The sequence below is a fragment of the Hydra vulgaris genome, chromosome 14, assembly GCF_038396675.1.
Source record: "Hydra vulgaris chromosome 14, alternate assembly HydraT2T_AEP".
Lineage (NCBI taxonomy): Eukaryota > Metazoa > Cnidaria > Hydrozoa > Anthoathecata > Hydridae > Hydra > Hydra vulgaris.
This window is the reverse complement of record NC_088933.1, coordinates 22,503,479-22,531,101: the sequence shown is the minus strand read 5'-3', so window position 1 is coordinate 22,531,101 and position 27,623 is coordinate 22,503,479. Positions and strand designations below refer to the sequence as shown.

General features: G+C 26.7%; 1 protein-coding gene across 1 annotated transcript in view; it reads right to left on the bottom strand.

The window, feature by feature from the left end:
- Positions 1-26,139, bottom strand: part of LOC100203886 (6-phosphofructo-2-kinase/fructose-2,6-bisphosphatase) — a 41,480-nt gene extending 15,341 nt beyond the window's left edge. The window contains exons 1-12 of the mRNA XM_065818278.1: positions 25,942-26,139; positions 23,322-23,410; positions 16,959-17,066; positions 15,132-15,231; positions 13,905-13,971; positions 13,634-13,708; positions 3,589-3,645; positions 3,382-3,503; positions 3,185-3,246; positions 919-992; positions 471-542; positions 246-299 (exon numbers count right to left, since the gene is read on the bottom strand). Of these exons, the coding sequence (XP_065674350.1) occupies positions 246-299; positions 471-542; positions 919-992; positions 3,185-3,246; positions 3,382-3,503; positions 3,589-3,645; positions 13,634-13,708; positions 13,905-13,971; positions 15,132-15,231; positions 16,959-17,066; positions 23,322-23,337 (807 nt within the window). The 5' untranslated portion in view covers positions 23,338-23,410; positions 25,942-26,139. The remainder of the gene's footprint in view (positions 1-245; positions 300-470; positions 543-918; positions 993-3,184; positions 3,247-3,381; positions 3,504-3,588; positions 3,646-13,633; positions 13,709-13,904; positions 13,972-15,131; positions 15,232-16,958; positions 17,067-23,321; positions 23,411-25,941) is intronic.
- Between the last annotated feature and the right edge of the window lie 1,484 nt (positions 26,140-27,623).

Below are 27,623 nucleotides of genomic sequence, written 5' to 3'. Positions count from 1 at the left end.
CTTGGAATTAGAAAGGTTGGCAACTTATTGCTATTTTTGGTCGGCACAAACTTTTTAATGCAATAGTTTCACCATAGCAACATAGAAATGAGGTCTGCAAAAAATTCCCGCCCTCAGACACTTTTTAGGTTAGCAGTTAGGCTGACATTACCAAATGCTGACCTTAATTCTAAGGGCTGAATAAAGTAGTAAAAAATCCTTAAAAAGTGTGATAAAATTAAAACTACTAAAATTAGCAATCATACCTTTAGGTCACGAATGTTTTGAGAACTTATGAAATCTCTTAACTTCTTGCTATACTATAAATTACAAAAAATTTAAATATAAACAATTTAATAATTTTATTAATTTAATTGGTAACTTTACATGATTAAAGTGACTGGCCGTTTTAACAGACAGTTAATTTTTATGAAATGTTAGAGTAAAAAGTATTGAACTGTATAACAAACCTCTTTTCCATGCAAACTCACCTCTATTCCACTATTAGAGAGACTTGAGTCACCGCCAATTCTACCTGATAAATTCAGCAAACTTTCACCATGCTAAAATATTTATTTTGCAAGGTAAATATAAGGATAAGCATGCTTTACCAACATTAGAAAAGCAATGATAGAGTAACAACATTAGAGAAGCAATAGATATAGTAACAACATTAGAGAAGCTATAGATATAGTAACAAAACTGTTACTATGTCTATATTTTGTTTGTGTTATATTAAGTTTTTCAGAACTATTGTGAGTTCTCAAGTAACTGAAAATTAAAGTGTTTTGTGTATGATTTTTATAGCAATAATAAAAAATAAATTACTATGTTAATATTAATATTAAACTAATGTTTAATGACTATAAATAATACTAATAGACAAGATAATAAGCAATAATGTCAACATAATGCAGTAAAAAATGTATAAATACACACCCTAGTTAAATAAATTGATCGTGGAGCAATATGAATATTCATCAGGAAATAAACAGCTCTTGTTTGTAAGTAACCTTGAAATAAAACATTTTTACATTGTTGCACAAAAAACAAATCAAAATTTTTTTTACAGGAAACCAAGAAACCTGTTACAGTGAAAAAAAAAACTTAACTAAATGACAAGTCATGCAAGATAGTGTTTTGAAAAAGTATGGTCAAGCCTTGCAGGGTAGTATTGTTAGGAAGAGTTAGAGTAGTATTGTTAGGAAGAGTGTGATCATTAGATTCAAGAGATGAATTAAAGAAAACTTTCTTTGCAAATAGTTATGTCTTATGATTGGGAATTGTAATAAAATAAGATTCATGTATGAAATGGTATATGCAATTGTTAATGAAATTTCTAAAGATTTTTCAAAATTCTCAAGAAAGTAACTTGTGAGATAAAAAAGTTTAGGAGTCTGAGAATAAAACAATAGTGTCAAACAATTTCTTTTCACATCAATTTCTTGAAGTTCGTAGACTTTAAGACTGACTTAGATTCCTTACATGATTTTCTTTGTGATGGTCCTAAAGTTCATATCTTTTGCCCCTAAGCTAAAAACCACTCTTACTACATAATCTCTTTGATTGCAGCAGCCATGGAAACTTTTATTACTTCTTGTTGTTCATGTTTACAGACATGTTAAATAACACAAATCAAATAATCCATGTATAAAAAAATAAATTTAAAAACTCAAAGTTTATTGATTGAAGTTGAAAAAAAATGATGAGTTTTCACCGATACCTATATGCATAATAACTCAATAATTACCAAATTTTTTCTAGTTGAAAACCAGCAAAAATTATGTTATTTTACCTTATGTTACCTTATGCTATGTTACCTTATGTTATGTTACCTTATGTTATGTTACCTTATGTTATGTTACCTTATGTTATGTTACCTTATGTTATGTTACCTTATGTTATGTTGTAAATTATTCTAATTATTAAAAATCAGCTTTTCATTTATTATTAAATTATTAAAAAATTTTCATTTAATAATTATTAAAAAAAGATAATTAAGTTCAATAATAACTTTATTAAAAACAAATTACAACACAATGTAAGTACCTATCAATTATGACAATAAATTAACAAAAAAATGAATGATGAAGTAAAAACGTTTTTACAGATCTACTGTACCAGGAAATAAAATTGAAATTAAAAGTTGGACTACTTCTATGCTTAAACTTTTGTTTCTGTAACTACTAATAAGTAGATCTGAGAAAACACCTTTTCTACACATCCTTGAGTTTTTCTTTTGAGCATTTGTGAAAAAACAAATTATAAGAATTGTTTAACTAGTGTTCTATTCAAGAATCATTTAATTAGGATTTCAAAAAAAACTTTTTGAACAAAAAAAGTTTTTTTTTGTTCAAATTTGAAGAAATGATTCTTCAAATTTGAAATCTATTTTTTTGAAGTGAATTAACTGATGCGACTATTTATATTTTATATATTATATATATATATATATATATATATATATATATATATATATATATATATATATATATATACATATATATATATATATACATATATATATATATATATATATATATATATATATATATATATATATATATATATATATATATATCTTTTATATTTCTATTCAACTTTGTCTGAAAAATTGTCTGGATTAAAACATTTTTTTGTTTACGTATATATAGTCAAAAAATTTTTAATTTTATGCACTTTAAATTTTAAGACACTAATATAAATACTGGCAGTACTTAAGTTAATTATTAACAATCTGTGACAACAGGTTGCCATTATTAATTTATTATAGCTCTTTGCTACATTTTGAAATTTGATGTCTGTGACAGGTGAACATACATAAAATGATTTGTATAATAATAGACGCTATAATGCGTACAAACATCAATTAAGGTTTGGAAAATTATTATGGTAACATACAAACTGTTCTTGGAAAGTTAAATAACAAAAAATCACATCATTCTAAATACATAAACATATTATTTAAATTCTCAAAACTTTGTTCAAGTTCCTTTGTTAATCCAACTATATCTTTAGAAAAAAAAGAATTGCGTAACAAAATAAAACTTACAAAAGTATACAATTAAAAAACACATTTAAGCGAGGGTTGTTGTGCTGCTGAAAAACTTTTCAATACAACGTAAAACAATTTTTTAATACAAAAAATATAAACTTCAGTTAAAACTTTCATAAAAAATGATATTGTGTTGAATAAAAAACATACCAGAAATTAAATTCACCAAAAATTTCTTTCCAACATTTATAACTTTAATAAATGATAAATGACTAACAAATAAATAGTTAGAAAAAAAAATTAGTAATGTATATTTGTATAATGTATATTTTCAACTATTAAAAAGAATGTTAAATCTTTATTATTCTTATATTTTATAAAGTATTCAGATTTCAAATAAAACTCACCCCTCTAAATCAAGATCCAACGTTTCGTATAATGCTTCATAATGATGAATTCTTGATATAAAGTCATTATACACTTCACGCTCATCAACTCCTACGTAATCTGGGGATGAAACTTTTACTTCCTTAAATTTTAAATTATTATGAATTTCAATATAATTTAATCAGACTAAATAATTTAGATTAATAGTAACAAAAAACTGAACAAACCATAATATTTTGATAAATGACATCACGATCATCACATATGGACTCAATAAAGAAGCTCTAAACAAATTTAAACATATATATATATATATATATATATATATATATATATATATATATATATATATATATATATATATATATATGTATATATATATATATATATATATATATACATATATATATATATATATTTATATATATATATTTATATATATATATATATATATATATATATATATATATGTATATATATATATATATATATGTATATATATATATACACATATATATGATTTTTGTTCATAAGATTACAACTACAGTAAAGCTGACTGGGATTCTTTCCGTGATTTTCTTTGTGATGGCCCTTGGGTAGAAATCTTTCGTCTTCCTGTCGACAAATTTGCTTCTTACATAACTTCGTGGATTCAGGCTGGCATGGAATCTTTTATTCCCTCTCAACGATTCTAGGTCAAGCCTCACTCTCCCCCATTTATCAGCAAAACAATTCTCCAGAAAACAGACATCTGTTTATTACTGCTAGAAACAATTGTAAAAAGGTTTTGTCTAACGCCAAAACCCGCTATTCTCAGGTCATGAAATCTCGTATCTCATTTCAAAAATTAGGCTCTCGTGACTTCTGGAGAATCTTTAATAATATCAATAATAAGGGCCAATCTATAATTCCACCTCTCTTGTATGGTTCAGATTTTGTCACCTCACCTAAAGACAAAGCCGAATTGTTTGCTAAAAACTTTTCATCAATATCATCTCTTGATTCCACTAGTTGCGTTCTACCTGATATTGCCAACAAACAGGTTGATCCATTGTTTGACATTCATATCACTCCAGCATCTGTATCTAAAGTGATTTCCTGCCTAGACTCTTCTACAACTTGTGGCCCAGACAACATACCTGTTATTGTCTTGCAGAAGTGTTCTCCGGAGCTGTCGTCTATACTCTCAAAACTATTCAACAAGTGCTTATCAGAGTCTTGTTTTCCAGCCTGCTGGAAAGCGGCATCTGTTATCCCTATCTTCAAAAATTCTGGAGAGTGATCTGATTCGTCTAACTACCGTCCCATTAGTCTCCTTCCTATCATAAGCAAGGTTTTTGAATCTTTAATTAACAAACACATAATTTCTCATCTTGAATCTGATAACTTACTTTCTGACCATCAATATGGATTTCGATCTTCTCGTTCTACAGCTGATTTGCTAACAGAAATAACAGATAGGTTTTATCGTGCATTAGATAAAGATGGAGAGGTTAAGGCCATCGCTCTTGACATTTCAAAAGCTTTTGATAAAGTTTGGCATGCTGGTCTTCTCCATAAGCTTTCTTCTTATGGTGTATCCGGCAACATCTTTAAGATCATTGAATTCTCCTTTCCAATCGTAGCATAAAAGTTGTCTTCGATGGGCAACACTCTTCTTCTTATTCTGTAACTTCAGGGGTTCATCAAGGTTCTATCCTTGGCCCTATACTCTTTTTAATTTACATTAACGATCTTCCAGATATTCTCACATCTAAGGTGGTATTGTTTGCTGATGATACTACCATTTATTCTTGTCGTGATAAGAAACCAACACCCTCTGTTGCTTGGAAAGCAAACACACCCTCTGATTGCTTTTGAGCTTGAAAAGGATCTCACTTCTGCTACAGCATGGGGCTCACAGTGGATGGTGAACTTTAATTCAGATAAAACTCAATTTTTTTCAGCCAATCGTTATCGCAATAATTTAGATCTTCCTTTTTTTATGAACGGTGATGTACTCGATGAGTCACCTACTCTTCATCTTCTAGGATTAACTCTTACTTCCAATCTTTCTTGGAAACCATATATCAAATCAGTTGCAAAATTAGCATCTGCTAAGGTTGCATCTCTTTATCGAGCTCGTCACTTTCTTACTTCGGATTCTATTCTCTATCTCTATAAATCTCAAATCCGCCCTTGTATGGAATACTGTTGCCATATCTGGGGCGGTTCTTCTAATGATGCCCTTTCTCTTTTAGACAAGGTGCAAAAACGCATTGTAAACTTAGTTGGACCTGCTCTTGCAACCAACCTCCAACCATTATCACATCGTCGTAATGTTGCTTCTCTTTCTCTTTTCTACAAATACTATAATGGGCACTGCTCTAAAGAGCTAGCATCTCTTGTGCCATCCACTAAAATTCATTCTCGTGTTACTCCTCATTCAATTAAGTATCATCCTTTTTCTGTGACTGTTCCTAAGTGCTCCAAAATTGCTCATTCGCCTAGTTTTTTTCCTCGAACATCAGTTCTTTGAAATTCGCTTCCTTCATCTTGCTTTCCTGATTCATATAATTTGCAATCTTTTAAGTCGTCCGTCAATCGTTATCTTGCTTTACAATCTTCATCTTTTCTCTTCCAGTAACTTCCAACTTTAATTAGTGGCTGCTTGCAGCCTTGTTGAAAGCGAAGATGTTTAAATAAAAAATAAAAAATATATTATCGCTGAACTTAATAGTTTTAATAGTAGTAGTAGTGTCTCTTGGAGCGTGTTTGGCACGAAACCCTTGGCAGCCATTGCAACTGAGGTATTGGCGAGAAAGAATCGCAGCTTTGCCTTATAAGAAAACGCGAGCAAACATGTAACTTATATTGAACGTATGTAAACTTCATTTTATGTAATGTTAAAACATACTTTATAACATATAAAGTTTTACAGTTTGAGTTTCCCTTAAAAACTGCATTGTGTCAACCTCTTCTTAATTTTTGATCTTCAGCATTTATTTCTGTTAAAAACAACTTTTATATAGTTTTAAAATTTCGATGACTAACATTTTTTTTTTGGGGGGTCTTTAATAAAGGTAAAAAATTTAAAAACACGAACAAAACGGGGGGAAATTTGTTGTGTGCCACGTTTGAGATACTGTGTGTACGTAGTTAGTCCTAATAAGCTGCGTATAGTCTGAAAAAAAAATGATCTGAAACTTAAAAAAGAGTTTTAATAAATTTTAATAAGACAGTCCTGCTACTCTAGATAGTGCTGCTGTGGAGGCAAAAAAAACAAACAGAAAAGCCAAAAATGCTAAAATGTTATCTTCTTAGTTCCGCCAAATCAGGTAATAAAAATAGGTCCATTAAAACATTTTAAAATTATCCAATTTTTGTATTATGTGTGCCAACTGTACTCCTAAACCACTAAAAATCTGCTATGCGGTCTTTTCCTATTTATTTCTTAGACTTTCACGTAGTATTCACGTATCATTAGTAAGTTTCATCTTTTTCGTTTACAAGTGGTACAGTTTCATCTTTTTCGTTTACATGCGGTAGTGGTGTAGTGGTAAAGCGCTCGCTTCAGAAGCGAGAGGTTCCGAGTTCGATCCCCACCACGTCCCTGGTAGTACCGCGCTCAACTTGTTTCTCCGCGCAGCGGCCTTGTTCGTCAAGGTTCGTGTTTCGGAGTTATAGAGTTGAGAGAGGGTTATAACCACTATTGAGTAGCCTCTTCATCTGTAGTGGCCTTCATGGCCTTGAGGAGGTGAATAACAAAAAAAAAAAAAAAAAAAAAAAAAAAAGTTTACTTATTGTATTCTTCCATAAAAAAAATTAATCTAAATCTACTATATAATTTCTAAATTAATTTAGAAATTATATAGTAGAAATTATATAGTAGTAGATTTTATTTTTATGATTATATTTTAGAAATGAGCATTCAAAATAGAGTATGAATATTCTTTTTATTTTATATTTATATAATTTTATAATTACCTTATAATATAAAAGAGATAATATATAGAGATTACAAATTTAAAAAGGATAAAATATATTCTTTACATCCCTTTAAAAATATAAAAGGTATATAAAGAGATAATACGTAAATAATACTGAGATATTCAGTTTAATATTTTATTATATAAAGATTATGAAGAGATAAATTTGAATATCTTTAGGCAAGGAAGAAGTTCAGGATTTCTTTAGAAATAAGCCACTATATAATTATATATACTAAATATAGTAACAGTTGCATATATTCTAATTTTTAACTAAATTTAAAGTTTAAAATTCATTTATTATTAAAAATTTAAATTATTTAATAATGATTAATATAATAGTATTTAAAATTTAAAATATATTCTAATTTTTAACTAAATTTAACTTAATTTAAAGGATTTTAAATGGATATACCCAAAACTCGATTATTGTTTATTTATCTGCTTTTTTCTTTCTTTGTAAAGCAGCAAACTTTGAAAACATGGTTAAGCGTAATTTATTTATTTAGCTAATGAAAATTGACTTTCAGGTCTTTTAAATACTAAACCCTTACGTAAAACAAAAGTTTTACTGAGTTTTGGTTACATTGTGAAAATGTGCAATCATTTAAAACATACATTAAATATAATTAAAATTAAAATTATTAAGACATTTAAATTAAAATATAAATAAATACATATCTTTTATGTTTAATTGAATAAGTGATTATTTTGAAAATTAATTTTGTCTATATATATTAGATGTTTAAGAGATCAGAGCGGAAGAGCTCTTGCCAAGTAAGCTAACTTTGTATGAGAAGGATATGTATACAAATATATATATATATATATATATATATATATATATATATATATATATATATATATATATATATATATATATGTATATATATATATATATATTGTTTCACCATTTGCAGTTTTTTAATTATAACTTTTTTTTATATTTAGCAGAAGTAATGGACAAACTAAGTCAGCAATTTTGTTGTTGTTGCTCTTTTTTTTGTGCAAACATAGTTACACATTATACTTTTTAATGTTTGTGTGCAGTTTCATCACTGTAAAATGCATATTAATAACTATTTAATATATGTTATTTTATATACTTTTTTTTTTTTACCTCCACAATATCATCAATATCAATAACCTTGTCAATATCATCCACAAGACCTTCAGGTAATGTGTTTTGCATACTTATGCAGTTTTATGAGTGTTATATGTATTAAAACTTAAAGGTTAAATATCTTAATTTACACATTACTTTATTTTTTTTGTCTCTACATTAGAACCACGAGCAATAACATCAGGTAATCTGTTTTGCATACTTATTTAGTTTTATGGGTGTTATGTCTGTGGAAACTTAAACATTACATATCTTAATTTTTACATTACTTTATCTATATTTTTTTTTTTTTGTCATATCTTTTTTTTTTTTTAAATTCTAAGTGGTTTTGAATAATATGTTTATTGGTTGTTATATGCAGTATGTATTCAAATTTATTTCTTTTTTTGTTTTTGAGGATCTTGGGAAGATTTTATTCAGTATCGCTCCCAGAACCCAGGCCTGATATCTCAAATAGCCTTCTACCGGTGGTGTCAATATGGGGAAGATGATCCCTTCTTTAGATGGAGGAGACAAACCCCATATGGCGCCACTGGTAGGAGGAAGGATGCTGGGAAGCATACTAATTTTTGTTTTTTTAATTTTAAATACATTAACTTTTTAAAAAAATTTGTATTTTTTTAATTTTGAATTTTACCAGTATTTTCATTATTTCACTTTTTATAGTTTCACTATTTTATTTTATTTTCATTGATTTTTAATTCTGTTTTTAAAACCTAAACTTACAAAAGAACTCTTATGTAATAAAAATTTTCAATAATTTGTCTCTAAATTTTTTTATTAATTTATGTTTCACGTCTTTTTATACTTATTGTTATTTTTAAAAATACTAAATTTTTTTTGCATTAACTTTTATTTGTTAAGTGTTATATAGCTTTAGAAAGATTTCTAGATGGTATATGATAAATATATTTAAAATTTTTCTTTTTCTATTTTATTTTTTTAATATGCCTAATAAATGCACTATACACCTATTAATATCTTTACATTATTCTCTTTAGATTTTTATTATAAAAAATTTAAAATCATTAAAGTTGTCAGCCACATGTGGTCTATATGATGCAACATGTTTGCAATAGTTGGCATACCATTTTTTAATTTGTAACTAATTTTACTTTTTAATTTTTTATTATTATTACCATAAAATGACTTATAAAATAATGAAAACTTAAATTTGTTTCTAAAAATATTGTTTTATTAGTTACAATATAGTACTTAGTATTTAAATCTGTTTAACTTCTGGGTTTTTCTCTGTTTCAAACCAGTTTAATTATATCTTTTGTTTGCAAATTTTTTTTAGACACTATATACATAGTTTTATAGAGTTAAAACCAGTAAATAGCACTTTATTGTGTTTGTTCATTTTAGATTAGTATAGCAAAAAATTAATCAAATAAAGTTTTATCAAACATTAACAACTTCTCAACTATGTCAAGTAACTTAAGAGCTGAAAATAGAAGAAATTGTTGAAATGAGAGAAATGAGGCTAGACAAGAAGAAGTTAATCGTTGCCAAAATGAAAGGAATGAGGCTATAGGTGACGAAATTAATCGTCGCCAAAATGAAAGAAATAAGGCTAGACGTGAAGAAATTAATTTTAGCTAAAATGAAAGAAATGAGGCTAGACGAGAAAAAATTAGTTGTCGCCAAAATAAAAGAAATGAGGCTAGACATGAAGAAATTAATTGTCACCATAAATTAAGGAATGAGACTAGACATGGAGGAGTTAATCGCCACCAAAATGAAAGGAATTCGGCTAGACGCAAAGAAATTATTTGTCACCAAAATGAAAGGAATGAGGCTAGACGTGAAGAAGTTAATCGTCGCCAAGATGAAAGGAATGAGGCTAGACTAGTATTACTTAAGCATGGAATGCATTGCATAGCAAGAAATAATATTTTAATAGAGAGAAATTACCTAGGAGAAATGAACCATATTTGTCAGTATTGTGGTGCTAAAAATTTTTTAAATGAAACACATTTTTTGCGCTGCCATTCAGGAAAAGTCTTAGCTCCACTTTCACCTCATCTACCACTGATGGTTGATTTAATGACAGGCAACCATGTTGATCATGCTTTGAATCAAAATTTTTTCAAGCACATACGAAATTATAATGCCTGTTTATCTTTTGCTTCATTCATAGCCACATTAGCTCCTCTGTCAAATCGTGGTCCACCCTGTTTTAGGATTTGTGGACAAATTATGCATTGTGGTAGTAATCTGAGACCTCAGCAAGGTGTTCCACCTGCATATTGTTAATTATATGTTTATGATCCTAATACAGCTTTAAATTTTCAAATGGAGCAAAATGATTGTTGCATACACAAGTAAATGGAATCTTTGCAGACTATATTTAATCAGAAGAACCCATTTGCACTTGCATTTAAAAACATGGCAGAAGTTGAAGATGCAGAAATTTGTCAAGCTGCTATAGAATGTCGACCAATTTCTGTTGTCAAAATGTCATTGCTTGAGGGTCGTGATAGACGTCGATACAATCTTCCTTTACATGAAGAAGTTGCCAGGAAATGATGGTGCTCCACCTCCATCTAGAGAAGTTGTTATTTATCCTCTAGGTCAACCCTTAAAAACAATTTCAAAAGCGTCTGTAAATCTAGATCCAATGATATATCCAATATTTTTTCTAAGAGGTGATACAGGATGGCACGATCAACAAGAGCACAATCCTGACCGAGCCACACATGTTAGAAACCATGTTACTTTGTCTTAGTACTACTAAGACAAAGTAACATGGTTTCTATTATAGACTATTATAGGCTTTCTATTAGACAAATGTTCAGTCCTATATTTTACGGTAAGTAGGGCATAGTCGGATCCAAGATCCGGAACTGAATACCCAGGTACCTGTATCAATTATTAGAGATCTGGAACCGGATCTATTTGGTTTGGATATTTGGATCCCATTTTTTTTTTATATATAAAATTACTTTTTATAATGTTGATGTTGCATACCATTAGTTATTATACCATTGCATTACCTACACATAGTTTGGAACTGTTGCACTTTGAAGCATAATAATATTTCAAATTAATTTAGAAAAACAATTTTAAAATGACTTTCTTAGAATCTAAAAATAATGTCTGGAAGCATTTCTTAAAGTGCAAAGTAAATGAAACTGCTCAATTCAAAACCTGTAACATCATTGTAACAATTGAAGAAAAGCTAACAATTTCAAATTTAGCTTAACTGTTGATAAACATACATCAATTAAATTGCGTCATTATATAAATATTAATGTGCATACAAATGGAAGCTTTTATTATCTTGGATTTGCGCGTATTGTTGGAAAAATGCCATCTGAAAAAGCTGTTGAAATAGTAAAAAGTTGAGTGAATTCAAACTGGAATTTAATAATAATATTGTTAGTACAACTACAGATGGTTAAATTTGGCTGTTTGTTGGAAAAATGCCATCTGAAAAAGCTGTTGAAAAAGTAAAAAGTTGAGTGAATTCAAACTGGAATTTAATAATAATATTGTTAGTACAACTACAGATGGTTAAATTTGGCTGTTTAATCAATCCACCACATCACATTTGCTATGCCCATGCAATCCATTTAGCAGTAGGGGATGTACTTTATGCGAAACCAACTGAAGTTTTAGACCGAAACGATAATTTTGAAATTAATATTAGTGAGGATGACAGTGAGGATGATAGTGAAGAGCTTCATCAAGGTGAGCAGCTGAGCTACATTGTATTTGAAAATAGTTCAGTAGAAGTTGTTGTTATAAAAGATTATTTTTTAATTTTAAAAAAAGTTTCCACAATAATAAAATTGTTTAAAAAATCAACGTTGGAACCAGGGTTGTAAAGTCAGAGTCGTGGAGTCGGAGCTCATTTTGGCTGGAGTTGGAGTCAGAAAAAATATATTAACTTTGACTCCAGCTTAAAAAAAATCTTTTACAGTTTCATAACTTTCATATGAATTTTATATATGTTAGTCATTAAAATATTTTATGTTCTGTCAGTCTAAAGCTTAAGTATCAAACTTTAGCCCTAAAATTGTTACAAAACTTTAAGTCCCAGCTTGCTCCGATAGATGTAGGATATCAGACATAATGGGAATAGTATTAATAGTTTGCAACAACTGTAGGGCTAGGAGTTTGATATGTTAATTTAAGGCCTTTAAAACAGTGATAAGCAACAAGGTGTTTTGCTGCTTATCACTGAGAATCATAAATCACCTCCCCTGTGCTCTCCTCCACCATCTCTTATACTAGATAACTTCATGACTTACACTGTCTGACACTGTGACAAAAAGAAAGACTGTAAGTATTCCATTTACTTTGCATTATTTTTTTGTAAAGTGATAATACATAAGAAATGACCACTATAGTACTTGTGTTTGGTTTTTTTATCTCTTTTACTTTGTTTATTACTGCACACACAGAAAGAGGACAAGTTCCTATATATATTTTTCTTATTCACTATAATGTAGCCTCTGGATCATGTAGGACATTATAAAGAAGTGCTGCTTTTTATGTTTGTGAATTTGGCACATGTGCTCAGGTGTAAACCACTTATGTAGATGTGCAAAAAGTGCAGCTATTATGTTTAGACACAAAGGAGTTATTTATCAAACTTGTGTAAAGTAGAAGTGGCAAGTTTGATAAATAAAAAAAATGTGTTATCTAATTGGTTGCTAGGGGACACTAAGCCAATTGAGTATGGCGCAGCTAGTTAAGCATAGGGGCAAGTTGGGCAACTAAAATATCTCACAAACTACGCATCAAATGACAAAACATCTAATGGATGAAAGATAATGTGCATCAAATGGTTGTTGGACGGCATTCAAGTTGCCCGAGTGGTTACTGCTTTGCCACCAACTCAACCAAGTTAGCGTGGAGAGGTTGTTCTGACATATTAGCTATCATAATATATCAAGTTTTTTGAATCCTGAATCTTTTTCTACATGCTAGGTCACTTAAGCCAACATTGTGGTTTTTGCGGTACGGTTGTTTTTGCGGTACGTATATCTGTAAGTTAATAAATACGATAACAAATAAGTACTTAAATAGGATAATTGAAAAACTTGAAAAAAGTTTATTTGAGTTAAAAGCAGCAATTAAAACTCAGTCCATTGCCTTTTTACACTAAATTGATTTTCTAAACATTTTTTATACTTCTAAATTTATTTTGAAAACTGTCTTGAAATTTACCTTAATACCAGCATCAAGACATCGATTGTGCACATACACTCTTCGTTCTCTCGTGGTATTTGTTGCATCAAGAATCTAAATTTAAAAAAATAATGCTAAAAAAAAGACTAATATAAAGTATGACATAGAATACTATTCTGAAATTTTTAGGTTTTAGTCTAATAAAATAAATTAACAATAACAACACATAAAATTTAAAAAAATAAAGGAAAGAAAAAACTGATATAAAATACATTTTACACTTTTAAAAGTAAAATATAGTTAAACTAACTGCAACTTGTCCATCTTGATTTTTTAGAAAATCTTCTACATCTGCTAAAGCCAACTCAACACAACGCCTTTAAAATAATATTATCAAAAATTACATACAAAAAAAAAAAGGTAAGAATTTAAGTAATTCAAAAAATCAGCTCATGTAATGGTGTCATAGCAGCAGCTTGTTCCAAGTTGATATATAACATGTCCCTGGTTGTATGCGTCTGAATATCTTCTCAGGTTTTGTTTGCCAAAGTTCATATTTCGAAGTTAAAGCATTGAGAACTATAATTACAGTTAAAAAGAGTAGCCTCCTTGATTGTAATGCCGGTCTTGGCCTTGGGGAAGCGAATAATAAAAACCTGTTATGATGAACAGTATATTCTTAAACAACAATTTTAATAATTTGTTTCATTAGTTCTCAAAATGATCATGAGTTAAAGAATTTGAAAAATGTTTATCAATTTTAAACTTTCAGTAACTACCCCAGACTTTAGAATAAAAACAAAATGCTTCAGAATATTTCTATTCTAGCACTAGAAAATCCTATTCTAGCACTAGAAAATCTAACACTTTCTAGTATTAATATATATTTGACTAAATGAACTAAACTAAGTAAAACTATTTAATTTTTTACTTAAAGGTAAGTACTAAATAAATAAATTAGTCATCATACTTCCCATTTTACTATAAATTTGCTACCATTATGAAGATTGATTGACTTTTATTGAAAAATCAATATAAGTTCCTTTATTACTGAAGCATTTAAAGATCCACATATAAACTCGTTAGTTGAATATGTTACACTCATAGCAAGATGTTTAGTATATCTTTCAGCTCTGTTAATACCTGTTTAAGAAACTTTAATGGAAAGTCCAACAACCTTTTGATTATTCTTTTGACATAAAAGTAATTTTTTATAGATATTTCAAAGACCTTAAAAATAATACACCTTTTTTAAAGATACCTCATAGACCTAAAAAAAGTCTTAAAACTCAGTCTCAAAACATAGAACCAGTCTACTAAGAACTAGTCTATTTTGAACTGGTCTCCTTAGAACTCAGTCTACATAGAACTAGAGCTCAGTCAAAAACCTTTATTTTCATTCAAATAGAAGAAAATTTAAAAATATTATAAATTTTATGTTTAAAAATGTGTCTTATTATGTTATTGCGTTATTATTTTTAGCCTTCCAAATTATTAAAAATAAAGATTGTTAAAACATGTTAAGAAAAATACTTACATGCGTGCTTCATGACCACTGATATTTGATGGATCAAAAAAGTCATGTTTACAGTTTACTGTGCCATACAACTTTCTTCTGTATTCGCCAGCATTAAAAACTATAAGTATTACAATAAGTTGCAGTTAGTTTGACTGTATTTTACTTATAAAAAATAAGATATAACAAAATATAAGTACCACTTGCTTTATGAAAAATAATAATAACTTTTTATACAAAGATTATAAATAAACTTTTTTTTTTTAATTAAAAACAAATTTTAGACCTTTGAAAAACCAACTTTTTTATTTTTGTTAAAAATAATAGTTTTTATGCAATCAAATCTATAGAAATCATCCTAAGAAGAAATATTATTATTGAAATTTATGTAAATTTGATTTTCTGAGACCCAAGATAATATACTTTTGAAGAAACTTTTTTAATAACATTATGGGTCCATGAAGTGTAGCAAAAATGAATAACCCCTTAAAAGAATATTTATAAACATATATAGCATCGTTTTGTTATACAGTACCTATTCAGAGGTTGTAGAACACCAATTAAAAAAAGACACTTGAACCACTCTACTTTATACGGGGTGTTTGTTTTTGATCCATCACTTTAAAACTAAACTTTTTAATTCTGCATTTTTTTAACCCTGCTGGGTTAGGGTGTATAAATTATTGCAAAGCAATCTTTTAGCTTTTCAATTTTTAATACCAAAATTCAATTTCAAAATTTTCAAAATTTCAAAATTTTCAAAATTTCAAAATTAATCTTAGGACTTTGACTTAAATAAAAATATTCAAGTTATTTTAAATATCTTAGAAATAACTTGAATCAGGTTATAAAATGTTAAATTATATTATAATTAAATCTTTAATGTTAATAAAAAGATTTTTTTGAAGAACTTTCATTAAAATTATTAAAATAGTATAGTATCATATAAAAAAACAACAAAATGGCATTATAGTGACTTTTCTAGTTCAAAAAGTTTTTTTTTCTACTTGTTTTTGTTTACAATTTATTTATTCTTTTAATAAAAAGTAGGTAATTTAAATAGAACACACAAAAATTTAATTGCTAAATTAAAATTAAAAAACAAAAACAACAAATAAAATGAACAAATGATATGTAAAAATAACTTAGTAGTATAACATTTTATATTTAATACTTTATCATTATGGATTTAGATAAAATATATTATAAATGCTATATATTATATATAGCTTCAATATATTATATATAGCTTTATAATATCAAATTATAGTAGTTGTAGTTCTTGTTGTTGAATATTATTTTTTCTATACATTAATAATAAACACTATATATAACATACTATTTTTATTTTATATATTATGTTCTATATATATCGCTTTATCTCTTCCTTAATGTCGTGTTTAAATAAGAAAATGCCATTATTTAAACCACATTATATGTGAAACCACAAACATTAAACTTTCTAAATAACTTTTTTAACAACAAGCCAAGTAAGGTAACTCTGCCAGTAATATAAACCATATATCTGATAGTAATATAAATCATATATTTGTTAGTTATATAAATAATATATATGCTAATATTATAAATCATATATAATACTTTTAACTGTTTTTTTTTTAATTTTGATTTGTTTTAAAACTTCAAACCTGTTAATATACTTCTCTCCCAAATACTAAATAATATTAGTCCTTTAAGTATTACTTTATAAAATTTATATAAGAAGATTTAAGATAAGGATTTCATTGTGAAAGTTTTAAAATTAAAGTTTTAAATTTAATTGGAATTAAATCATTTTAATAGTGTCTGAATTGTGAGTTTATTTAAAAGTAACAAAATTACAAAAACCTTTTGTTTTGACACCAATCCAATTTAAATAACGTGAAAGCTTCTTTGACATGAATGTTTTTCCCCGAGCCGGAAGTCCAACCATGGCGAAACATGTAGGAACATTTGCTATTAAAAAAAGTTGCATTTTTATTATAACTTTGAAATTAACTTGTTTATAAAAACACATTATTAAAACTGATATAAATACTTATATAGCAAAAAAAAATAAAAAATTAATGGTTCGGTACTGAAATAACCAAGTACTGAAATAATAAAGGCAAAATCTATTTTAACTAACTTTCCATTATTGCGATATATTTACTAATTTAATAACTGTCTATTTACCTCTGTTTTGAGTTTTTATTATTTTTTGCTTACAAAGTAAAAGATTTTATGGTTGCATGGAGATATACAAAGATATAAAGCTTTTTAGATTTATGATTGATTTATAAAGTGTAATTTTTAATATATAAATATATATTAAAAATTACAATTATGTCCGTCAATTTGAGTTTTGAGGATGTTTTTAAAATATAATAAAATTGGGAACAGTTTCCATTTTTCAACTGAGGGAACTCTCAGGACAACCTTAAACAGATAAATTTGAATCACAAGTTAGTTTTGAGAGACACCAAAGATTGTTGATGCAAACCCACTCAAAATGTATTTTTGAAAGACATCAAAAGACAGATGGTGCAAACCCATTGAAAGAGTTACTTGATATCAACACTAAGTAACATTTTAAGTGGGTTTGCATAAACTGACTTGAGTCCATTTCATCTTGTCAAATAGAAAAATGAAGTCTTTTACCCCAATCACGCATAATATCCGTTATTTTCTATACTTTGTAATTTTAAATAGCATTAATATATTTTATTGAACTATTTTCAATATTATTTTTAAAATTTCAATTAAAATTTATCAAAGTAAAAAAAATGTAGGCTTTTGAATGAAATCCATAGATAGTTTGTCAATCTCAAGGTTACAGATCATCCCAATTCTAATCAATCTTTACCGATGGACCAGCAACAATACTCAACTGCTTCAGTGGACTAAGAAATTCTAATGCCCAAAACAGTGGGGGTACAATTGAATTTGCAAATTACAATTGAATGAAAAACTATTTCATCACACATTACACTTGCTATTATACAACCATTTCCTGTAATAAAAAAATAAAAAAAACAGCAACCAACAGTAGAAACTTTCCTCAAGCATTTTAACAGATAATCCAGTGAAAAAAGCTTTACGGGTTAATCAACTTAAATCCAAAGCTACGAGTTAATCAACTTAAATCCAAAGCTAATAAGCAAAAAATAAAAGAAAGAAAAAAAATTAGTACATCAGAGTAATAATATTTTTTCTGAAGATGATATCAGTATGGTACGAGAATAACATTGAATTTGATAGATATGTGGTAAATTATGAAACAGAATGAATATAAAATTTTTTTTAAAATTGTTTCAAATAGTTAAGAATCAGTTCTGTTAATACATTACTGAAATAAGCAGGGGTTTTTAGTATAACTGCTGGTTATTTTAGTACAACTGCTGGTTAATTCAGTACATCTTGATGTAACTGGAATAACCATAAAAATAACTAGAAGTAAAAAGGTTTTAGAAAATAGTCCTTTGGTTAACGTTACAAGTGTATTTTACAATTAGACAAACATTATGTCAGATTATACTTTTAATTTTAAATTTATTATGATGATTTTGAAGTAATTGCAGGTTTTCCAAAATGCCTATTTTAGTACCAATCTTCCCTATTATGATAGTTTACTATATTTTTAATATATATATATATATATATATATATATATATATATATATATATATATATATATATATATATATATATATATATATATATATATATATATAAAAAAAAAAAGCTAACCCAAGAGAAAAATAGCTCAAATGATGTATTTTTGTAAATATTGCACATTATTATGTATAAAAAATCAACAGCATGCAACACGAACTGCCGCAGTTCAGTTCACATAGCAATATTTTAAAAACGTGTACTATGGTTTACAAAATTGTTTTTTATTGATTTGTTGAGCAATTTTTTACTTTCTTTGTTTTATTTTTATGATTGCTTGTTATTTTAAGTAAAGAAATCATTACAAGTCAAAAAAAACAAAAAACAAAAAAAAAACAGATTATTTTTAAAGTTTAATGAAATAACAAAATGAGTCTGAATTTATTTAAAGGTAAAAAAATTTATAATTAAATTTCTTATAATTAAATTTCTTTATGAAGCATTTTAAAAAGAGTATTTAAGAGAAAAACATTATTTGAAAAATATATATTTATGTTATTGTTTAATTAAGATACAAGAATAAAAATAATTTTTCAGATAATTACAGTCCTGTTGAAATTTTGCTGTGAGGCCCATTTAATGCATGTGTTTTTTACTTCGACTTTCTAGTAACCTAAAAGGTAGTTTTATTCTAGAAATGATGTGACTTGATATAAAAATTGTTGCCACTCAATTTTAGGAATAAAATTAAATTTAGGATAAAACAAATGAAATTTATTTTAGAATTGTTATGAAAATTGCCAATCAAAGCATAAAAAAAGATATAAAAACAAAAAGAAAATAAATATAAAAATTTTAAAAATAATAAATATAATTATACTATAAATATCAAACTTATATGTTTTATATAAATACTTTACGTTTTTTTTAAAAAAAATTTAGGTTACCATTCTCTTTTATTATCATTTTAAAAAGTACTTTAAAACATTAAAATTAACACAAATGAACAGTTTCAATGTTATAGCAAATTTATTATGCATGATGTTGTAACAAAAGCACATTAATTATGCATACACAACTTTAAAGTATTTTAAAAAAAAATTGAATTTTAAATATTTATCTGCAAAATTAAAACTGTATCTTAAACTGATAGTATTTATATTTATATCAAAACTTTTCACATGCATTAAATTATAATTTATGAATGTTACAAAAAAAAAAAAAAATTACTTAAAAATACCAAAAAATGTCATAATTCAATAGCTGTCCTAATATAAGAATATTATAATTTAAGAAAATTTAAAATAGTTGTTTTAAACAAATTCTAAGTAATATATATATATAAAGATGAGAAATATTAAATATTCAAATTCAATATAATCGTATTAAATCAGCAAAAATAGAAAAAAATTGAAAAAAGATAAGATAGAAGATTAACAACTTCTTGAAGGTGAAAGGAAGTTTCTTATTGGTTCAGCCAATATGAATTATAAAAGATAAAAAAAAATTATAGGTTTAGAAAAAAGATATTCAATCCTTTTAATCAACTAATTCATTTTCTGATACTGATTTAACCTCTTTTAATTTATGATTTTTTTAAATTAAAACTGAATAAAATTCTTTCTGAAAACTAGGCAAATTCTATATTAATCAAGTGTTAATCTTAAAGAAGTTAAAAGCAGTCAATCTACCACATATAGAAACACGCCAATAATTTCAAAAAAAAATGTTAAAGTAGTTATTTCTATATGAGATGAATCATTTTGATGCCAAGACTCTGAGATAAAAAAAAAATATTAAAGAGGGATAGAATGAGTTTTAGTTAACATTAATGAAGAGACTCATTTACTTACAATCATCAACTGATGACAATCAATTCTAAGGTGCAATAAACTTCATTAAGGAGTTTCATCTTAAATTAAACACTAGATAAACGCGCTTTGATAAAACATCATGCAATACTGGGATGAATAAAGGATCAGTTTTCATCAATTTCCTCCAAATAGCCTGTAGGCAACAAGGGACTAAATTAAAAATGCTTCACTATCGGAAACCAGTGAAAAAACTAATAGACCCGTTAATCCTCTTTTCAAAAAGCTAAAAATATTTTTGAAGAACTAATTTTAATTATAACTTAGTTGAACTGTTATGGTTTGATTTGAAGGAAGTTAAACAGTCTTTTAAGGAAGAAAGCTATGTAGTTGCTTTTTTAGGCTTACTTTGTTAAAGGAGGTATTATAGGATATGATAGAAAAGAGCTGGCAAAACCAGTCTTCACTAAATTATCTCCTATTACATATAAACTAAGAAAGCTGGTTTATCTAAAGCTTCAGCTTCTATCCAATTAACTTACATTTGTTCCCGAAAAATAAAAACTTAAAATAGAAATTAAGCTTATAACAGAATTTATTGTAACTTTAATCATTAAGGTATCTACAACCGGTGGATGTTACTGAAATTTTTTTTTCTTAACAATAAAGCCATACATCAAATGCATCTTTACAAAAAATATGTACCAGCCCGAAAGCTGATGATGCTGTATTAGAATCTCAGTATAAACATTGTTAGTATTTGAATCCAACATGGAGACACTAGCAATTCTGTCAATTGATCTGCCATGCTCTGCCTACCATAAGCTAGATACAAAGGTATGACAAGATATCAAGGAAATTTATAAAATAAATGCTAAAATTAGGTAAAACCATCATCCTGGTTGACTTTTTTATCTGATTTTTGGCATTTTTTATCATTCAGTATTTTTGCTTATTCAATATAATTTTAATTTTTTTTAATACTGTAAACTAAAGATTGTTATGGTCTCAAACTTTGTTTATTCCAACATTCAAAAATATTTAGTTACTAACTTAATAATTTTAACTTTCTGTTTTTGAAGGTATTTAAATTTTTTATTATTAAATATTGTTGTTTTTAAAAACTCTGGTGGATCAAATTTGATCAGCAATTCTTGCTGATCAAATTTGATCCACTAAAATTGAAATGGGGAGAAACATCATTTTTTTTTAAAACAAAAAAACAATCATTGGTCAATCTGAAAGATTCCAGGCGTAACAGTAGTATCCAATTCCATAAATCTGTTTTGGTCATTAAACAACTTAAAGGCCACCTTACTGCTACATCTCTAGAAATTTATCTAAATATCACACTCAAAATAGAAATCAAAATTGAGATAAAAAAAAATCATTCTTAAACAAATGTTATAATATTTGATTGAGAAGGATCCCTCAGAGCCCTATAAAAGGCGTAAGTCTCCATTCTGTTATAGAACAAGAAGCAATCACTATTGTTAAGTGTTATTGTCAATGAAGACTATAGAGATATTTTTTCTTTCCAAAATTAGATATTATGCAAAACCAAAAAGTTGTTTTTTCCTTTTTAATCCAGGACAAATTTCTCAAATAAAAATTGACTAACTTACAAGATGCATTTACAAATATCTAAATATCATTTCAATACTTATTAAGGATTTCAACAATTGTTACTGATCTAGACCGAAAAATACTTCAGTCAAAGCAATTTCCTAATGTCTTTTCATAAATGCCAATCTTAGGACAATAAGTATAAATTTATGTCATCCAGATGTTACCCAAATGAACCACTACTGCAAAGCACAAAATTTACGAAAAACTATTGGCAAAATGAGACATCATTTTAGACAGTCAGGTACGTTGTGAGCTCAAATTAAAATTTGTTCAACTTTCATCAGGTCAACTTTTCATCTCTGCTAAACCATGGGAAAGACATTTTGCTGGGTTTCTATGCTCAAAAAAAAAACAAATCAATTCCTTCTAGCTATTGTTGATGAGTATTCTAGTTTGCATTCCCTTAATCCCAAATTACTTCAGACATTGTAACAAAACACCTTTTAGAAGTGTTCTCACTTTGACACGCATAATTGCATGTCACCTGAAGACATCACCATGTCTTTAGGTGACTTGGCGCAGGAACTTTTTTTAAAACTAACTCTAATAATAATTTATAAATAATCAGGTCCCAAAAGTTCATCGTTAGTGACTACTAGAGAAACCAAATTTTGCAAAAATGTTTTCAGTCTAAATCCTAATGTACACTCCTGTATTTTTGTATCTATTTAAGTCACTTGATCTTGGTACTTCCTGCTTGTTTTACCTATTTAAGTCAATCAATATAGGTACACAAACACAGTAAAAAAATTTATTTATACAGGTTTTGCCCTGTATTCTCCTTTGTAAAAGCCCAACATCTGGCAACCCTATATTTATATATATATATATATATATATATATATATATATATATATATATATATATATATATATATATATATATATATATATATATATATTATGTTATTAAAAAAAAGCGTTGAAAAACTTTTTTTACCATTAGTTGCTTTTAACTACTATATAAGGATATATATATATATATATATATATATATATATATATATATATATATATATATATATATATATATATATATATATATATATATATGCATTTATCTATATGATTTTTTAGAAATACTATCACAAAGTTGTTTTAGTCATATTTTTATGACACTTTATTTTTCAAGTATAATAAACTAAAAAAAAATTAAGAAGTTTAATAAAAATACTTACTTAAAAGATGTGCCATTTTTCTAAGTTGATATTGAAAATGATATTGTAACACAAGCTTGTAATAAGTACATACAGAGCTGCATAAAGTTCTACATTTAGAAAAAATATTTGTACAATCAATATTCCTAATAATTCAAAGTGAGAAAAAAACAGCTCATTAAAAAAATAAAATTTGAAAAGAATTTCATTTCAGTAACAATAACTAAAAAATAATTACTTTTTATTAAGAATTTTTATCAAAACTTTTTTATTTAAGTGGAGCTATTGAAATAATAACAAAAATTCTGATCAAAAATATAAAAAAACAGATTCATTAGGTCTGATGCTATGGTCCATTATTCTCAAATAACTAAATCTTGTATTTTATCTCAGACATGAAGTTCGGAATGCTTTACCATCCGAAACTACAAACACAGCATCACAAATGCTTTAAAGAACTTTTGAAACAGAAACATGTCAAACAACATAAATAGTCAAACCGTATACACTGATTATCCTCAACATAAAAGTGCCTGGTAACGCACATCTTTATTTATTTGATTACAAAACAAAACAAAAAATAAATAATAAAGATGTGCGGTATCTACATCTTTATTATTCTCAAGACTAAATAATTTTTTTTTTTTTTATGTATACTTATTTTTTGAAAATTATTTTGATTTTTTGACATTTTTTTTCCCTCTTGAATCTAATAACTACACTCTTTCTGACATACCAGAGAAACAGGTTAATCTATTATTACACTTCCAAATCAATCTAAATTAATTTGCTAAAGTTAATATTTACTTAAACTCTTCTTCAGCTTATGGTCCAGATTACATTCCTGTCACAATTTAAAAAAAAAAATTTTTCATAAGTCTTTTTGAGAAAGCGACACCTTTGGTTTTAAAATTTTTAGAGATTGCTCTGAAATCATTATGTTCTGTGTTGTTTTTGATCTAAATTAATAAATCTTACCTCTAAAGTGTTTTTACTGGTGAATAAACTGCACTCTTAAAGTCGCCACTTTTTATTTGCTTAGAACAGGCAGCTAATCTGCCGTACAAAATTGTATGTGCGGTAATTTACTGAATCCTTTATATAAAGTTTTCTTGGATTATCTTTTAGTACAGTTGTCTTGAGGAAAACATATATACAATCAATTGCAATGACAACATCTGGGGTTGCCTTATTTAATTGTGCATGCAAGTTTCATTACTTCTGATTTTATTCTCTACCACTATAAAACTTTTATTTGTCATAGCATTAAATACTATACTCATATTTAGGTTGATTATTCTAATAATGTTATTTATATTCTAAACAAGGCCCAAAATGCATTGTAAATATAGTTAGATCTGTTTTAAGATAAGTGATACTGATTAATTTCATTGAGAAATACATTGGCGTTATATAGAAAGCACACCATATTTAACTTTATTAAAGAGAGATAACATAAATTTGTACTTGCATTTTTGTATTTATAAAAAAAATTCATTAACAAATTAGGTCAATTATTGTAAAGGAAATCAAAGACAAAGACATTTATTAAGTTTTACAAGATCTTAAATTTTTGAAAACTTATTTGAACATTTCATTAAATGGGAGAAAATGTAATACTTATTAATATACATTGTTAAATGATGATTTGATTTAAAAATTTTTTTTATCTTAAACGATGCATAACAATTAGGATGGGAAGAGAATTTGCAACAGTAAATTATATATTGCTGATTTATTTATTAATACAATACAATAAATATATTTGAATAATTAAACGAACTAAGCTGTGACAACAGTAGATGTCAGACTTTAACAGCTTTTCGCAGTTTTGTATATACACAACATACTTTGCATATACAATAGAGGTTTTTAAATATGTTAACTTTTTTGCATTTACAACCTCTTGTAATAAATGATCCAATTTGTCTACTATTTTATTTATGAAAAAATTATGTTGACCGTTTCTTTGTTTGCTTTGTTATCTATACTCTTTTATTGTGGCATCTTATAATAGAATTTTCTAAAAATAATAGAGAACTTTATCAATTAATTATATCTAAGCTAACGATAAACCTGTATAGTCACCTCTTGATTTTCTACATTTCACTGTCAACTGTTTTCTTATAAATGTTTGAACTTATGGGTACAAGTTGTTCTGTGTTAGATTTTTTCAACTATATTAATAGGTTTTTATATTTCTTTTATGTAAATATTTAAATGATGAGGTCCATTTTTCGGAGTGCTATTTTTTGGACTGTATATTTGATAGAGTAATTCCAATTTAGGCCGTTTAACACATATATACCAAAATTTATTTTTGCTAATTTAATGGTTTAAGTTTTAGTATTGGAATTATTATGCATCAAGTAATCAATTTTAAGATTTTATTTATTTTTGCAAGTGTAAATAAAATTGCACTTGTCATTCTAATACCATTTTAAAAACTATTTAATTTTCGATGGATTATTTTGTTCACATCTTCTTGTAAATCTTCTGTACTGCTGTTAAGATCTAGTGTCAGACATTAACATTGCATCATATAAATATAACTTACATTCATTTTAAGTGTTTAAAATTGTATTAATAATGCATAAAATAAACAATAAAAGTTCAAGAGTTGATCATTGAGGAAGATTACCTGATTGATCATTGAGAACATTTACCCATTCTGATGTATTTTCTAGTACTATATAGTATATATAGTGTAAAATATAGCTATTAATACTTGCTGTAATTGATTTAAAAAAAAAAGCTTGGCCTCAACTCAATAAATCACTATTACCACCATAACTAGCTGATTTCATACAGCCTTTTATGTGGCACAATAGCGAATGTCTTAGAAACGTCTAGTAATATTATTTTAATTGGAATTTTATTGTCAAAGATTTTATTGACAATATCTAATGTTTCTAGAACTAGTAGTAAATTAGTAAATTAATTTCAGGGTATGTATGGAAACAAATTATTGTATTATTTTTATAATTAAGGACAGAATATAGTATAGGCTCAGACAGCTTATACTTCTTAGCTCGTATGAGTTATATAAATATATAAGTCGATAGTATCATAATGAGTGCTAGTCAGTTAACAAATCCAAAATATTTTATATATTTAGATGGAAAAAGTCTTTTACTAAAAGACTTTTTCCATCTAAATATATAAAATATGATACTACTGACTTATTTATTTATTTAACTCATATGAGCTAAGAAGTATATGCTGTCTAAGCCTATAGTATATTCTGTATATTAGTATATTCAGTTAAAAATAATATATTTTTATTTTTCACCCTCCAAAAATAAAAGGTTGATAACTGAAAAAAATAACGGTAAAAGTTTTACCGTTAATTCTTTTTTAAATTAATAATCTTTTATTTTTTGAGGGTGAAAAATAAAAATATTGTATATTATTTTTATTTGAATATAATAGTCAGTAATAAATAAAATAATATAATACATTTTTATTTTGCAATGTAGTATATTTATTTTATAATTATTATATAATTTCTATATTCAGTTTTATCGATATCTAGAGAAATAAGGTAGATAATTACACAAATGATGGAGATCTGAACTAATTTTTTTACAAATCTACAGTAGCGTGCAAAAGTAACCGGACAAAAGCATAACTTAAGATAACTTTTGAATGAAAAGTCCAATTTCTTTCAAATTTTCACTGAAATGTCAAAAAATTGATTACAAATCTAAAAACAAATGAATTTTTACTAAACCTATGCAATCTAATCTTAAAAGTTCATTTAATTAAAATTTCTGCGTGCAAAAGTACCCGGACAGAAAAAAAAAAACTTGAATTGGATTTTTTTTTAAACATTTTTAAAATTGAAAATACTTTATTTTAAAGTAAATTGCTTTAGCACTTTTTCGGGAAGCCCTTAGCATTAATTACTGCTTGACAGTGACAAGGAATTGAGCCCACCACCCAGTGGACACACGACGTAATTTCAACGTTGATTTACGGTTGATTTTTAGTCGCGACGTCATATAACCAAAAATCAACATTTTATCAACGTTGAAAATTCGTTGAAAACGATCAACTTAACGCGACGTTGAATCAACGTTAATTCAACGTCTATATTATAAGTTTCACCGTTCGATTTGCATTTTGAGAACTCAAATACGCATGCGTGACTTTACGAGTCATTGATTAGGCCATCTTTTGCCATTTCATAAGGTTTTGAGTTTGTCAATTTAATGATACCACATTGCTTAATTTGCGATGCATTAGCGATAAATATTAAATAGATCATTTTTTTTATTTCATCAGTGTGTATTGCATAAAGAATTTGCTTGAATTTGTTTT